Source organism: Barbus barbus (assembly GCF_936440315.1).
Source record: "Barbus barbus genome assembly, chromosome: 8".
In the NCBI taxonomy this organism is placed as follows: domain Eukaryota; kingdom Metazoa; phylum Chordata; class Actinopteri; order Cypriniformes; family Cyprinidae; genus Barbus; species Barbus barbus.
In genome coordinates, this window is record NC_136736.1 from 501,848 (window position 1) to 518,717 (window position 16,870).

At 41.6% G+C, this 16,870-nt stretch overlaps 2 protein-coding genes across 2 annotated transcripts in view; one reads left to right on the top strand and one right to left on the bottom strand.

Moving 5' to 3' along the window:
* Positions 1 to 280: 280 nt before the first annotated feature.
* Positions 281 to 5,780, top strand: LOC306874059 (cytochrome P450 3A30-like). The gene is made up of 13 exons (XM_079423780.1): positions 281 to 415; positions 651 to 744; positions 977 to 1,029; positions 1,844 to 1,943; positions 2,158 to 2,271; positions 2,884 to 2,972; positions 3,424 to 3,572; positions 3,654 to 3,784; positions 3,908 to 3,977; positions 4,247 to 4,407; positions 4,481 to 4,707; positions 5,079 to 5,241; positions 5,317 to 5,780. The coding sequence occupies exons 1-13, from the start codon at positions 345 to 347 to the stop codon at positions 5,431 to 5,433; spliced, it is 1,539 nt and encodes a 512-aa protein (XP_079279906.1). The 5' UTR covers positions 281 to 344; the 3' UTR covers positions 5,434 to 5,780.
* A 2,841-nt stretch (positions 5,781 to 8,621) lies between these two features.
* The window catches only part of gtf3c1 (general transcription factor IIIC subunit 1), a 48,961-nt gene continuing 40,712 nt past the window's right edge, over positions 8,622 to 16,870 (bottom strand). Inside the window, exons 25-37 of the mRNA XM_079422953.1 lie at positions 14,938 to 15,080; positions 14,696 to 14,777; positions 14,182 to 14,294; positions 13,819 to 13,878; positions 13,451 to 13,544; positions 13,188 to 13,360; positions 12,789 to 13,100; positions 12,319 to 12,560; positions 11,772 to 12,052; positions 11,231 to 11,687; positions 11,117 to 11,150; positions 10,467 to 10,653; positions 8,622 to 9,214 (exon numbers count right to left, since the gene is read on the bottom strand). Of these exons, the coding sequence (XP_079279079.1) occupies positions 8,984 to 9,214; positions 10,467 to 10,653; positions 11,117 to 11,150; positions 11,231 to 11,687; positions 11,772 to 12,052; positions 12,319 to 12,560; positions 12,789 to 13,100; positions 13,188 to 13,360; positions 13,451 to 13,544; positions 13,819 to 13,878; positions 14,182 to 14,294; positions 14,696 to 14,777; positions 14,938 to 15,080 (2,409 nt within the window). The 3' untranslated portion in view covers positions 8,622 to 8,983. The remainder of the gene's footprint in view (positions 9,215 to 10,466; positions 10,654 to 11,116; positions 11,151 to 11,230; positions 11,688 to 11,771; positions 12,053 to 12,318; positions 12,561 to 12,788; positions 13,101 to 13,187; positions 13,361 to 13,450; positions 13,545 to 13,818; positions 13,879 to 14,181; positions 14,295 to 14,695; positions 14,778 to 14,937; positions 15,081 to 16,870) is intronic.

Consider the following 16,870-nt stretch of genomic DNA (forward strand, 5'->3'; position numbering starts at 1 on the left):
GTGTATATACTGCATGAGTAAATATGTTTAATATATTTTTACACATGCAGTACCACATCTTTAACTATATATTATAAAGTGTACTACTGAATATAACATTACATATATTGTGTTATATAAGTAAATATGTTCAGCAGTAAAACAGACTGATAGTTGCAGGAAGGCACAGTAAGTCTAGTCAGAGGTGAGCGTGACGCTGTGGGTGTGTTTGTGAGGCTGTTCAGAGGTTGACACACTCCTGTTTACGTCTTCTCCATTGGTTAATGTGTAATCTGAGAGTAGAATAAAGCTGTTGCTCCTCGCCGCCAGTGTTTCTATAGTCTGAGCGTCCCGGAGCAGAAAACATGAGCTACAGTCTGTTCTTCTCCGCTGAAACATGGGCTCTGCTCATGCTGTTTGTGGCACTTCTGTTCATGTAAGTGACCTGTGACACTCTGTTAAACTGAATAATTAGTTCTAGTTCTGGAATCTCAATATAAATGAGTCAGTAAGTAATGAGTTTGAAGAATTACAGTCATCATGTGACATTCTTCTGCTGAATTATAGACCCAAAGCATTCAGAAGCTAAATCTGCTGCTCTTAATGTCATAACATCTGTCTGAGAACAGTCTAAAAAGCTGCTATTCATACAGTTTTAATGTAATTTCCAGATATGGATCCTGGCCTCATGGTATCTTCAAGAAGATGGGCATTCCGGGTCCTAAACCCCTTCCATTTTTTGGAACGATGCTGGAATATAAGAAGGTGAGTTTTTAGCTTTAAAGCACATACAGCATGAATCCAATATCATGTTAAACTGACCTTTGGACACATTTGAACATTAATAATCTCCTGGTTCACCGTCAGTCCATCTCATCTCATAGAGCACATTTGAAGATTTACTTATGTTATTAAATGAATCTAATGTAAACCTGGGTGTCTTTGGACTCTTTAGATTTTACTCTAAACGTGAACACATCTGTCTCTGCACTTTCAGGGGTTTTACAATTTTGATGTGGAGTGTTTCAAGAAGTATGGACGAGTCTGGGGGTGAGTGTGAGACTAACGGATGAAACCTCACAGATCAGTCTCAAAGAATCAGATCAGAACATCTGACACAAAAGAAACAGAACTGATTCAGATGTGAACATCAGTTTGAAATGAAATGTGACCCTGGACCACAAAACCAGTCTTAAGTCACTGGGGTATATTTGTAGCAATAGCCAAAAATACACTGCATGGGTCAAAATTATTGATTTTTCTTTTATGCCAAAAATCATTAGGATATTAAGATCATGTTCCATGAAGATATTTAGTATATTTCTTACCGTAAATATATCAAAACTTCATTTCTGATTAGTAATATGCATTGCTAAGAACTTCATTTGAACAACTTTAAAGGAGATTTTCTCAATATTTAGATTTTTTTGCTCCCTCAGATTCCAGATTTTCTAATAGTTGTATCTCAGCCAAATATTGTCCTATCATAACAAACCATACATCAATGGAAAGATTATTTATTCATATTTCAGATTATGTATAAATCTCAATTTCGAAAAATTGTCACTTAAGACTGGTTTTGTGGTCCATGGTCACAAATGACAAACAAATGATGTCATATCAGTTCGTTCTTCGATTTCGTTTGAAGTATATCAACACTAGTGCATTTAAAGTGATACACACCAAAACAGCTCTTTTGTAGACACGCCCATAAAATGACTTTTTCCAGATGTTATAATAAATTATCTGTTGGGTATTTTGAGCTGAAACTTCAGACACATTCTAGGCACACCAAAGATCAATATTACATCTTGTAAAAAGGGGCATAATATATGCCCTTTAATATTGTTTGTGTTTTTCACAGATTCTATGATGCGAGGCAGCCTGTTCTGTCCATCATGGACCAATCCATCATCAAAACCATCCTGGTTAAAGAATGCTACTCTCTCTTCACCAACAGAAGGGTAAAATCATCATTCAATTTTAATTCTGAAATTAAATCAGCCTCGTCAAATAATGATTTGATGCACTGAGGACACAGAAATATCATTTATTTCACAAAACATGTTTTGAAATATGACAGAGGCCCTAAACGGACATGGTGATGGATAAAAAATGAGATGTTAGAGTTTGTGTTTGTGTTGTGGTTTAATCTGTGTTTGTCCTCTGAACCGGCAGAACTTCGGTCTGAACGGGCCGCTGTACGACGCCGTGTCCATCATTGAAGACGACGACTGGAGGAGGATCCGCAGCGTCCTCTCACCCTCCTTCACCAGCGGGAGGTTAAAGGAGGTCTGTGAGTCTGAAATCACTCACACATACATGTTCTCCTCTGTTTGATGCCACAGATAAACCTTCAGTCATCTTAGAGAGAAACCCAGACTGGAGCTGAACTGAGCAAATGATTCACATTATGCTTTATTCTATTATCTTTATCTGTAGCCTTCTCACATTATGATAGTCCTCTAACAGTTAAGATCTCTAGTAATTACATGAGAGCAGTAATTTAGTTAAAATACTGGCAAGATTTCAGCTCTAGATGTCTCATTTGAGCTACAGAGTCATTCATGCTGAGCTGCACAGAGCAAATGATTCACATTAGGATTTATTGTTGCCTTATCTTCTCTTTATCTGTGTCATTCTCATGCTAACAAGTGTTAAAGCTGTAGGTAATATCTCTTATCTGAAGCAGAACTTGAAGGCAGTGATACTATGCTGCAGTATAAACACAAGAATTCAGTTCAAGATGTAAAATGACTCATTTGAACTACAGGGCAATTCATGCTGAGGAGGATGTACGTGTTTGATTGACTTCCAAGTTTGTATTAAAATTTAATTGTTAGCTGTGTGTGATGAAGATGGTTTGAGATGATGATGATGATATTCTGCCGTTTCTCACTATAGATGTTTGGCATCATGAAGACTCACTCTCACATTCTGGTTGATAATCTGGGGAAAACAGCAACACGAGGAGAAGCCGTGGATATTAAAGAGTGAGACACACACACAAGAGTCTATAATATCACATATGGCCTCTTGCTATCTGAATAGTATCACTATAGTCACCAGAGCAAAGGTGTTCAAATGCCTCACCAATAACCTTTTATATAAACTCCCAGTGTCACGCACTTGTAGAAGAGAAGCTCACGAAGACGATGGTAGTCCAATATAACATTTAATAATGATGAAGATGAAGATAAATCCAGACACAGGGAAACACAAGCAGCATGCAACCAATACAATAGCGAGGGACAGAGAGGTGAGGATGGTTAACTAATAAAGGCACAATAAGGTCAAACAGGGAAGACTGAGTCAATGAATGACACACACGGTGACAGACTGATAATTATATTTATGGAGAACATTCACTATTTATAGAGAATATAGGTTATATGTTTATTGGATGATGATGATAATAGTTTTCTCTTGTCTGCATGTGTTCAGGTTCTTCGGGGCGTACAGTATGGATGTGGTGACCAGCACAGCGTTCAGCGTCGACATCGACTCCCTCAACAACCCCAAAGACCCATTTGTCACCAACATCAAGAAAATGCTCAAGTTTGACTTCCTGAACCCTCTGTTCCTGATTGTCGGTAAACATCTCGACTAGTCCTGTCAGTTCAACACTCTTCAGCATAGAAAATTTTCTGACCCTTTTTCGTTTTTTTTACCAGCTTTATTTCCTTTCATCACCCCCGTCCTGGAAAAAATGGATTTAGCCTTTTTCCCAATATCTGTGACCGATTTCTTCTATGCTGCCCTACAGAAGATCAAGTCTGAAAGAGTGGCCACTGACCAAAAGAAGGTACGACAAACACTTCACAAGAACAGCACCAAGGCATGCAAGAACTGATAAGTGGCTTTAGATACAGTAGAAGCGTCTGCCAAATGCATGAACGTAAATATAATCGCATGCACCTTCCTGTAGAAGCGAGTGGACTTCCTGCAGCTGATGGTTGACTCTCAGACAGCAGGGAAAACGGAGCACACAGACAAAGGTGAAGCATCTCAGATAGTAGATTAAGATCTTGTACACTCTAAAAAATGCTGGGTTAAATACAACCCAGCGCTGGGTAAAATATGGACGAACCCAGCGGTTGGGTTACTGCCCAGAAGGGTGGGTTAAACATTTAACCCAACTGTTGGTTGAAAACAACCCAGCATGTGTTCTGTCCAATATTTACCCAGCATTGTGTTGTATGTAACCCAGCATTTTTTAGAGTGTACTGTATTTGAAGGCATGTTCCTCACACCGTCTCACGTGCAGGTCTGAGCGACCACGAGATCCTCTCGCAGTCCATGATCTTCATCTTCGCCGGGTACGAGACCAGCAGCAGCACTCTGTCCTTCTTCTTTTACAATCTGGCAACCAACCCAGAGGCCATGAAGAAACTGCAGGAGGAGATTGACGAGACCTTCCCTAATAAGGTAGAGCTCAGAGAACTGAGTGAATCTTTAAGTGTGGAGAGTTTGAGACGTTAACCTCTGAATTGTGTTGAAGGCTCCGGTGGACTATGAAGGCGTCATGAACATGGACTATCTGGACGCTGCGCTGAACGAGTCTCTCCGGCTGTTCCCCGTCGCTGGTCGACTCGAGCGGGTCTGTAAGAAAACGGTGGAAATCAACGGCCTCCTCATCCCTAAAGGCATGGTGGTGATGATCCCAACATACGCCCTCCACAGAGACCCGGATTACTGGAGCGACCCGGAGAGCTTCAAGCCCGAGAGGTCAGTCATTAACCACAGAACACAGCACTGAACCCCAACATTAAAACCCAACATCTCAGTGGTTCTTCAGGAAAGGGAAGTGGTGTGTGGGAATTTGTGCTCTGCATTCAACCCATCCAAGTCCGGAGCAGTGGGCAGCCAATGCTGCGGGGAGCAGTTTGGGGGGTGGGTGCCTTGCTCAAGGGTCTCACCTCAGTCGTGGTATTGAGGGTGGAGAGAGTGTTGGTTAATCACTCCCCCACCAACAATCCCTGCCAGACCTGAGACTCGAACCCACGACCTTCAGGTTACAAGTCCAACTCTCTAGCCATTAGGCCACGACTGCCCCTTCAGTGTAACTGCTTGTGTAAATGCTTCTGCCTCATTCTCAGGTTCACTAAAGGCAATAAGGAGTCGATTGACCCCTACATGTACATGCCCTTCGGTCTGGGGCCCAGGAACTGCATCGGGATGAGGTTTGCTCAGGTGACCATGAAGCTGGCCATCGTGGAGATCCTGGAGAGGTTCGATGTCTCTGTGTGTGACGAGACTCAGGTGAGCAGACGGATCCACCACATGCTCCCACAGGAGGTTCCTTCGTTCTTGCTGACCTTCTCTTGCTCTTCACAGGTCCCTCTAGAGCTTGGCATCAGTGGTTTGCTTTCTCCCAAGAACCCCATCAAACTCCAGTTCAAGCCTCGGAAAGTTTCCCGCTCAGAAGACATTTGTAACAACAACAAATCATAAAGCAGCTCCGGAACCGCCGTTCGTCTGCTGCATGCTTCTCTTTCAGTCTGTGAAGAAGGTTTAATTGGTCTTTTAAATAACAGATGTAGTCTCTAGTCTTCAGTGAAGAGGAAGATTCTCGGGGCCCTTGGACTCGGACGGAGAGGTTCAGTAACTTTACTTGTAGTGAATGTCAGATTCTGCTGTCGTCTGGGACTTTCTGAGAGTGGAAACAATGCCATGAGATTCAAATTTAGAGGTTTTACTTTGTGACAATTGAGAGAACATATTAGATGAGGTTAATCTTTAAAGAAATTATATGGAAATATAAAATAAAATGCATCAAATCAATCAAGGTCTGCAGATATGTATCTGATGTGTGTGATGTCTGTGACTGACTGTATTCACTATACAACACAACCTTGCGTTATGGCACATGTAATATTTGTATCCCAAATAAGGACCAGAAAACACCTAATTCACATTCCTATTTTTCATAAGTAGCTGCAATTTATTTGCCCTCACCTCTGAGATCAGGAAATGTGATCAGAAGATGTGGAATCCTTCCCCGGTCCATTTTCTCTTGTTTTTTTAATTCTCCGGCTTTCCTCCAACTGCAATCCTTTAATGATCAAATCCTCAAAATGAATATTTACATTACTTGGATCATGATCACTGTTTCCAACAGAGAATATATCAGGAAATTGTGTATTTATAGGCCCATATCCTACACACACCACACTGAGTTGCTTGAAATGTGGCTTGGTTTACAGATACTCTGGTGCCTGTTTACACAATCATGCAGTTTAAATAATAATTCAGTGTATGGAAAGAAAATATGCTGTTTAATCACTGAATATTTGATTCAATCTTTTTGTCAACTTGTTTTTATTTTGACTGGAAACACCACAAGTGTGACTGTGCCATTTTGTGCAAGATAAAAATTTCAAATCAAACTTCCGTGATGAACACTTTATGCAAAATTTCCACAAATTATTCACAAAAGATGCTTTTTTTTCACTCAAAAACCGAGGTGCATAAACTCAGATCAGAGGCCTACGATCAGTCAGTTCCAAAATAAATACAGAACTTGTGCTACTTGAAAGAAAACAAGTTGATAAAAAGATGTAGTGCAATATTTGGTGATAATATAGCACACAGCGAGATATATAAGCTATATTTTGTAGGCCTGTTATTTAAGTGGGGGAAAATCCCCCCAAAATACAAATGTTGTCCAAAAATGTTTTGGGAAGTTGTTATAGCCTCAGTACATCTTAGTCCAATATGATAATATGAAGTAGCATTTTCAGGAAAAAGAAAACCCGAACAAGTCCACTGAGCCATGAAGGTAAGTATCTTTCTGTATGCAATGACGTGATGTGTGGGTCTGACCTCTGAGACATACAACTCCATCACTATCAGTGAGCGATAGATGCCAATAGCATGATGAATTTCCAGGAAAGATGGACCATAAACCAACAACAGCATCACTGAAACACACTCATTTGAACTAATAAGACTCGAGCAACACCTTAAATATGTCACGTTCTGATTCATTCACATACTTGAGGTTAAAGAAATGAAATGCAGTAAATGTCAGCTCAGTGAGCACGGAGGTACGTCTCTATCTGGAGGTGCAAACGGACATTACAGACTCTAGAATAGAGCGTCTGAGTCTGCATCCAAACAGCACAATCACCACACACACATCTTCAGCTCTAAATACTACAGCAGTGGACCAGGTGCTGCTCTTTCACAGCCATCTCATCTCACTGCTGCCCAGAACAAACTGTTAATCACAGATCTTAAAAAGTGTATGTGATTAGTCTTTGTGGTGAGATGGATGAGTTCAGCTCAGTTCAGCAAACAGAACCAACCCAGCAGCGATTGTGAGTTTGTTCAGAGGTCAGCGTGACGCTGTGGGAGGGTTTGTGAGGCTCTCCTCCATTGGTTATTGTGTAATCTGAGAGCAGAATAGAGCGGCCGTGTTTCTTACCATGAGCTACAGTCTGTTCTTCTCCGCTGAAACATGGGCTCTGCTCATGCTGTTTGTGGCACTTCTATATATGCGACTCGTCACACTCAGATTAGTTCTAGTTGTATCTTCATAAAAATCCATACACTTGATTTAAAAAGATGAATAAATAATCTTTTCATTGATGTATGGTTTGTTAGGATAGGACAAAAAGGGTGCAAAAAATGATCTTGAAGAAGATCAAGTCCGAAAGAGTGGCCAACGACCACAAGAAGGTACAACAAACACTTCACACGAACAAACAGACAGAAGCAAGGCTTTAAATGAAGAGGTCATCAGAGCATGTTCTCACTTCCTGTAGAAGCGAGTGGACTTCCTGCAGCTGATGGTTGATTCTCAGACAGCAGGGAAACCTGAGCGAGGAAGCAGCGATGAACACACGGAGAGAGGTGAAGCATCTCATAGTCCTCTCACATTCAACTGCTTTATTTACATCAGACACAACCAGATCTATCACAAATCACAGCCAATCAGAAGAGTGTGTGGGCGGAGCCTGTCTGCATGTGCGTCACGACAGGCGGTGCTGCACGACAACGTTTCCAACTAAAAACAGATAACTTTTTAAGTTTTTGGATGTTCTTTACAGAACAATGGCATTTTGGGGCCTGAAAACTTGACAACGCGTTTCAAAGTGCAAGTTTTTGAATACGTGGTATTGGGCTACTTTAACACTGCTACCGGGGGACCCTCGTTTGGCCTAGTTTTGATTGCAATTGGGCGGGTTCTGTTGTGAAAATATGGCAACACTGATTGCCACCTACTGGCCTGACATGAATAATGCAGCATCTTTTGTGGAAGCGTGGGAACAGGGATTGTTTTGGCAATGTCTGTACAATAAAACCTTTACGCATTTAGTACATTGTTGTTGTTGTGATGTAATCATGTGTTTCTGTAACGCTGCTGTGAAACAGTGGGAATTATGAAAAGTGTTGTACAAATGAAGTGGATACATTCAGACTGATCGTCTCGCTCTCTTCAGATTCCTCTAGAGCTCAGCTTTAACGGCCTACTGACTCCCAAACAGCCCATCAAACTCAAGTTAGCTGGTGAGAAATGACATGAACATCTGTGGAAATGAGAATAAATTTAAGAGATCTGCAGAGATTTATCTGACGTGCTGTCTGTCAAACACGCTTGAGAGGAGTTATATTTTCACTGTATAACACAAGCTCTTGCACGCTATTTATTAGTAAGGATGAAACAAGTTTAAATGTAAATTAGCTTTTTAATCCAATGTGGTGTGATTAATCTCCAAAACGGTCCAAAATAAAGCCATTTCCCAGTGGGAGAAGTTTACAATCATTTCTCATTGATTATGTACATCCTCTGTTTAGAGCTGCTTCAGATCCTCTTCTTCTGTAATATTCACATTCAGCATTTTCTCATTGTTTCTCTCTCAGTGTGCTTCCTCCATCATCAAAATAAATTAAAAAACAGCTGCTCCAGAAACATGTTTAACTGAAGTGGTAGATCATGGAAAGACATCTTTATTTTGATTTATGAACAGAAGCAGATCATATAAAAACATAAATAGCATCACGTGCGCAGACACAGCTGCACCCATTTGTTCCAGTTGAGCTCGTGAGGAAAGATCCGTGCTAGTCTGAGCACGCAGTCCACCGTCGGCTCGTAAAACGCCATCCCAGCGTCCCTCAGACTGACCTCGGCCTGACCTTTGACCTGCGGCGCGCTGTGCTTGGAGAAGAGCGAGGGTTTGTGCTGCTGGACAGTGTAGCGCTTCCTCACGCAGCCCACATCCACCAGGACCTGACCCCACACACACACACACACACACACACACACGTGAAATACTCAAGACACTAGGGGAGGGTGATATACCAGAAGACATGATTAAGCGGTAGATATTTTCAATTATTGTCTTTATCATGGTTAAATGCTCACATGACATTGCTGTGCTACATGGTTATGAAAACATATCGTTTGCATGCATTTTTAAGCATTGCATTTAAAAAAAACAGATTTTAAGCCGTTGAAGCACAATCAGCTGTGAAAGAGAACTCATGTTCACTTGCATTGTTTTCAGTGGAAACAAATTAAAATAGCCTACGCAGTCATTTTTTTTGTTGATAAAGGTAAGAGTAATACATCATTGGGACCTGTAAAGGGTCTACTTGTATCTGTGCGCACTCACAATACCAACAAAAGGAAGTTCTTTTATAAAACAAAGAAAACAAACATGATGTGCTTTCTGCGTCTTGAACAGGAGCTTCAGCTGAGAATACATGCCTCAGACATGATACATATATCTATAGAAAGATTTAAATTATTAATTGGTCATTTTTATTTAATTTTTTATGTATTATAAGTATCGGTTTAGGCACCGGTACCGTTTTAAAAGTATCGATTTGGCACCAGTATCGAAAAAAACCAAAACAACCCGACTTGAATGTGTCAAAGTGCTCCAAGTCTCCTGGTAAACACAGTGATTTAGGTATTCGGTGAAAGCAAACAGCTGGGAAAGAAAACAGGATATGTAACGGTATATTGGATCCGGCCAGCTCTTAAAGTGACAGCACTCTAATATTCCTGCTGTCTGTCATTCATTTTAATCAAAAAACTAAAGAGAAAATCTCTCACTGCCTTTGACTAAATCACTTTGTAACTTTAAAAAAGCTAAATACATATTTAATTTACACAGTGAAGAACATGCAGTGTTTTATACCTTTGAGTACTTTATACAATGTAGCATTTCTTATTTGTTTTACTGAAGTTGTGTTGTCCTATCTCTCGTGATTGTTTTTTTATTCTTATTTAATTGCTGACTGTTTACTTGTCTTCAGTGAGCTTGAGGTTTTTTATCTATTATTATTTAGGCTAGTATCAGATTTTTGTGATTTTGACACTGGTGAAAAATAACTATATTGTGATATAAAGTGTGATCGTGAATCATATTGTGATATAAGCCCCCCCTGCGAGTGCCACAGTCAAAGGAATTCAAGCAGAGGGGAATGAAATGCAGTCATGAGAAACTGTGATACTCTGTAAACGTGTTGGTCACCTGCAGCAGGTCCAGCACCACCACGGGCTGCAGCACCTGACTGTAGTGCAGCAGCAGCTGGGACTCCATCAGCGCCGGGCTGGACATGATGTGCAGCAGCAGAGACTCCATCATGCCTTTACACACGGGCCGATTGAGCGAGCCGTCCACCACACGCCACGGCCGGCTGACGAACCGCACCGACCCCCTGGCGGAGGAGAGAACAGACAGATCACACTCAACGCTTCATCACACAGAAACATCAGAGTCCAACACAGCCTGTGACGACAGGTTAGATTTTAATCATCAGCATCGTAAATCCCCCAAAGTTTTTAAGATTTGGATTTTTTTTTAAAGTGTATGTACATTTATAACACTATTCTTTGTATTATATCACCTTTGCATCAAATTTCAAAATCACTAGTTAACGCTAACGCGGGGGTGTTTCTAATGCCGCGTCTATGGGAGGGACGGTAAACTTAACATCGTTCTCTCTTCTGCTATTTGAGCAAATGGGAACACAAATAATATATTTCTGGTACTCTCCCATTCACTGTTCTCGAAGTTAACCCAACTATGACGACTTCCACTGCTGAGAAACCCAGAAATGTGAAAAAGGTCCATCAGAACCGAGCATCCCAGAGACCTGTGTGAATGAGTGTGTGACTCACTGAGTGTCCTGATCAGCAGCTCCTTCAGCTCCATCTGAAACAACAACAACAGAAACATCAACACACACACAACACAAGCCAAGAGTCAAAACACCTCAGAGTCCAAACACACACCTTTCATCTGAGAGGAGGCAGGGTCTGTGTTAAGCTCCGCCCCTTTGTCATCTGACATATGCTGTTCTGAGCCTATGGCATCTTTATGGACCGCCTGCTCCATGGCAACCGCCTCCTCAGCATCAGTCTCCATGGAAACAGGTTGACTCTCAACTGCGTCTGTAGAGATGGTATGATTGACAGCTGTGTCCATGGAAACAGGATCCATGGCAACAGTCTGATTGACAATTGTGTCCGTGGAGACTGTCTGCTGTAATTCTGATTCCAGGGCCCGTCTCTTAGTAGGTGGGGGTGTGTCGTGGGCGGAGTTGAGGGTGGGGCTTCTCGTTGGGGAGGCCTGCTGTATCTGCACACTCCCACACCTGCTCTGTAACAGCCAATGAGACGTGGCGTCCGCACACACCAGCCTCTGAGAGAGAGCGCCCGCCTCCACCAGCTGCTCCCCATCCACCAGATCCTGCACACACACACACACACACACACTCAGCACAGCTGAATTTGCGGGGAAAACTCACTCATCACAGGCTTGAGTCTCTCTCACCTGTATGTACTGCAGGAGTGTTCTGCTCCGCCCATCCTCGGGCTGGTCCAAGTGTATGAAGCGCTCGCAGAGTTCCTGTCTGTCAATGCCAAACTCCGCTGCCTCCACCACGGCGCGCCTGATCTCCATCACCGCCTGCACATCCTGCGCTCCGTATCCCAGCACGCTCGCACAGCACTCCAGGAATGCTTGCGGACCGACGGGATCCGAGCGATACACACGCGTGAAGAACAGAGGGAGAGACGGAGGAGTGGACGGAGACAGAGCTGAGACAGTGGCAGCTACACGAGACACACAGAGACACCAATGAGAACACCATGAGTGTGTGTGTGTGTGTGTGTGTGTGAGTGTGTGTGCTGACCGCTGCTGCTGAAGAGTGTGTGTGTGTGAGAGTGTGTGTGTGTGTGCTGACCGCTGCTGCTGAAGAGTGTGTGTGTGTGAGAGTGTGTGTGTGTGTGCTGACCGCTGCTGCTGAAGAGTGTGTGTGTGTGTGCTGACCAGTGCTGCTGAAGAGTGTGTGTGTGTGAGAGTGTGTGTGTGTGCTGACCAGTGCTGCTGAAGAGTGTGTGCGCGGGCGTCTGTCTCAGTCGCAGATGGACGTTGCAGGTGTTGACCATGATGCTGTCGGTGCTGTTGGAGTTGTGTGTCTGAGACCGCAGGACTCCAGGTGTGTAATAACCCCTCATCAGCAGGTAATTAGTGTGAGATGCCTGAGTGGGTTTGACCTCCAGCCTCCTCTTCCTCTCGTCATCCTCGTCATCCTCTTCCTCCTCCAGTGCTTTAGTGAGGCTGAAACACACACATACCGTCAGCTGTTATGAGTCTTTGGCGTGCATATCAGTAGCGAGCCTTTGATGCATTTATCTGTAATGAGTCTTCAGCACATATTGTCTTCGGCGCATATATCGGTAGCGAGTCTTTAGCGCGTTTAACATTAGCGCGTACATCAGTATCGAGTCTTTATTGCAAATATGGAGTCTTCAGCGTGTATATCAGTGTGTTAACCGCGTACAGTACCTCTTGACCACGTCGCTGTCCATCAGTGTACTGTCCACCACCACGATCTGCTGCGGGATGCTGACGTCCACAGACAGCAGCCCCAGGGTCATGAGGGTCAGGCAGCAGGCGCTAGCGCCCCCCGGAGCATCCATGGGGAACTGCAGCATGCCCTGCGTCTCCTCGTCCGTCTCCGGCTGCGCTCCCGGCGTCTCAGGCTCCTTCTGGAAGGAGAAGCTGTTGGATCTGTCGCTGCCGCCAGCCTTGTACAAACCCGTCAGCAGATCGAAGGCTTCATTATAGATGGTGCTGGGGAAACGCCACGTGAAGAACCTACGGCGGACAGCGAACATGAGCATACTGCAGGCTGTCTGGAACCATGAAGACTCTGTTCAACTCTGTTTGGTGTGTGAGAGTTACTTGTAGTAGTGCTGTGAGAGCTGGTAGGACATGGGCAGGAAGGGCAGCGCGTGGCCCTTCTTTTGGCCGTAGATGGACGTGGGCCGCCGGCGGTTCACTAGCGCACGATTGCGACACGTCTGGAAGGCCTGAGACAAAACCTCCTCCCTGTAGCGCGTGTACAGACAGAACGTCTGACACACCGAGAGACGGACATGATCAGTGACACGTGAACACTATATCATCATGTGTGTGTGTGTGTGTGTGTGTGTGTGTGTCTGTACCTGGAAGGGCCTGTAGTTCTTCATCTGAGTGTTGGTGAGCACTAGTGTGCTCTGAATCAAATTAAACAGCACTAGAACATGAATGTCGTCCTTGCTGAAACACACACGTGATCATTACAGTCACAAGCAGTTACACACAAACACTAATGATGAAAATATTAAATACAGAGATGATTAACTTATGTCTGAACAAAAAACATTAACGTCTTCTAATGTAAAATAAAACCCAGCAGCACAAGAACTGAAGCCTTCTCAGTCACCTGGAGCTTTACTTTTACTTTTCTTTTTTTAATCTACAGTATATATAAATAAATAATTTAATAAATTTACTAAACAATAATAACACGTAATTTAGAGCATGCACACACGTCTTGATGTCGTCTTTAGTGCGTTCAGTTGATCCGTCGCCAATTGCAAACACCTTAAACCTGAGAAAACACACACACACACACACACACACACACACACACTTAGACTGAAAGACGTCCACAGAGAATAAGAGTGTGTCAGTGTTATTATTTAGTAAAACTATTAAAAATAGTTTTTGTAGAAGTATTAGATCTAAACCTGAAATAAAAATAATTTAAAGCCGTACAGAAACATAAAAAAATAAACTAATAAAAATTACAAAATTAATAAAATTTAAACTACACTAAAAATAAAACTGAAAATTTTGAGAAATTGTGAATTGTCAATTTGAAAATCATGTGTGTGTGTGTGTGTGTGTGTACTTGTTGAAGAGCTGCTCTCTGGTGTCTGGTATGATGACGTCGCTGGAGCCGTAGCTGGAGCTGAACTTTGACCTCAGAGCACGAACAAATTCCTTATACTCCTCAGTACACACCTGTAACACACACACACACACACACAGTGAAGTTTGAATCTATAGGCACTACACGAATCGATGTGATTCAGAGTCACAATCTAATTCCAAAGTAGATCTTATTTTTTCCTATTGTTTTTTAATGCTATGCCAGCTTCTTTGGCCATTTTCATGGGTGAAAACACATTAGAACAGTTTTTTGTAAATTTTAAAACTAAATTTGGGTTAACGTGATGAAGAGCCTTTTCACAGGTATCAAGAGAATCAAATGGACGTGTAGATACTTGCTGGAAGGTTTCAAGAAGAAAATGCCATTCAACTGAGAACAGATTCAGAACTGCAGTGGACTGATTCAGAATCATTAAAGAATCATTATAAAAAATCATAAGACAACAACGAATCATTTCAGCGGCGCGTCTCACCTTCACATCATTATAGTCGCCAGTCCGGTTCATGAATTTGGCAATCAGCTCTTTATCCTGATACATCTCAGCCAGACAAATCCTGGAAACACGAGCAGAGTCTGAGCTGTGTGTTATTACTCTGAGGTCAGTGTTTGTGTCGGTCTGCAGTCATTATAATGAACTGTACATGGAACAGCAGAAGTCTGTGACGTGAGCTCATGTGTGTGTGTGGTTGTGAGAGTGTTTGCGCACACACACACCTGTAGTTTAGGCAGGTCTGCGGGTTTTTCATGATGTAGCGTGCGCGCCGGCCGACAGACAGCGATGTTTTATCCAGAGATAACTCAAACTCAGCGTGCAGCACGTCACGCACCACCGTCCAGGGCACGAACGGCCTATTCAGCTGCGCACACACACACACACACACACACACACACACACACACACACAGCATATATATACACACACACACACACACAGAGAGAGACACGAGTGCGTTCACTAGCAGTGTTGGGGGTAACACAAGTTATGTAATCAGATTACTTTAAGTAACTAGTAAAGTAATGCATTACTTTTCACTTTAGAAGGAAATATCTGAGTTAGTTTATTTTACTGACAGCTCTGGTGTTGAGAGAAATCAGGAGTAAGAGCAGAGTGTTGTGTGTGAACATGATCTTACTGTAGTTCTAGACTAAATATCTACATGATCTTACTGTAGTTCTAGACTAAATATCTACATGATCTTACTGTAGTTCTAGACTAAATATCTACATGATCTTACTGTAGTTCTAGACTAAATATCTACATGATCTTACTGTAGTTCTAGACTAAATATCAACATGATCTTACTGTAGTTCTAGACTAAATATCTACATGATCTTACTGTAGTTCTAGACTAAATATCTACATGATCTTACTGTAGTTCTAGACTAAATATCAACATGATCTTACTGTAGTTCTAGATTAAAAATATCAACATGATCTTACTGTAGTTCTAGATTAAAAATATCTACATGATCTTACTGTAGTTCTAGACTAAATATCAACATGATCTTACTGTAGTTCTAGACAATATCAACATGATCTTACTGTAGTTCTAGACTAAATATCTACATGATCTTACTGTAGTTCTAGACTAAATATCCTCATGATCTTACTGTAGTTCTAGACTAAATATCAACATGATCTTACTGTAGTTCTAGACTAAATATCCTCATGATCTTACTGTAGTTCTAGACTAAATATCTACATGATCTTACTGTAGTTCTAGACTAAATATCTTCATGATCTTACTGTAGTTCTAGACTAAATATCAACATGATCTTACTGTAGTTCTAGACTAAATATCAACATGATCTTACTGTAGTTCTAGACTAAATATCAACATGATCTTACTGTAGTTCTAGACTAAATATCTACATGATCTTACTGTAGTTCTAGACTAAATATCTACATGATCTTACTGTAGTTCTAGACTAAATATCATCATGATCTTACTGTAGTTCTAGACTAAATATCTACATGATCTTACTGTAGTTCTAGACTAAATATCAACATGATCTTACTGTAGTTCTAGACTAAATATCAACATGATCTTACTGTAGTTCTAGATTAAAAATATCTACATGATCTTACTGTAGTTCTAGATTAAAAATATCTACATGATCTTACTGTAGTTCTAGACTAAATATCCACATGATCTTACTGTAGTTCTAGACTAAATATCCTCATGATCTTACTGTAGTTCTAGACTAAATATCCTCATGATCTTACTGTAGTTCTAGACTAAATATCCTCATGATCTTACTGTAGTTCTAGACTAAATATCCTCATGATCTTACTGTAGTTCTAGACTAAATATCAACATGATCTTACTGTAGTTCTAGACTAAATATCAACATGATCTTACTGTAGTTCTAGACTAAATATCAACATGATCTTACTGTAGTTCTAGACTAAATATCAACATGATCTTACTGTAGTTCTAGACTAAATATCATCATGATCTTACTGTAGTTCTAGACTAAATATCTACATGATCTTACTGTAGTTCTAGATTAAAAATATCAACATGATCTTACTGTAGTTCTAGATTAAAAATATCAACATGATCTTACTGTAGTTCTAGACTAAATATCAACATGATCTTACTGTAGTTCTAGACTAAATATCAACATGATCTTACTGTAGTTC

Coding starts and splice junctions, on each gene's coding strand:
- LOC306874059 (XM_079423780.1), top strand. CDS start 345: ATGAGCTACAGTCTGTTCTTCTCCGCTGAAACATGGGCTCTGCTCATG. Junction 3,978..4,246: donor AACGGAGCACACAGACAAAG/GTGAAGCATCTC, acceptor TCTCACGTGCAG/GTCTGAGCGACCACGAGATC. Junction 4,708..5,078: donor GAGAGCTTCAAGCCCGAGAG/GTCAGTCATTAA, acceptor CCTCATTCTCAG/GTTCACTAAAGGCAATAAGG.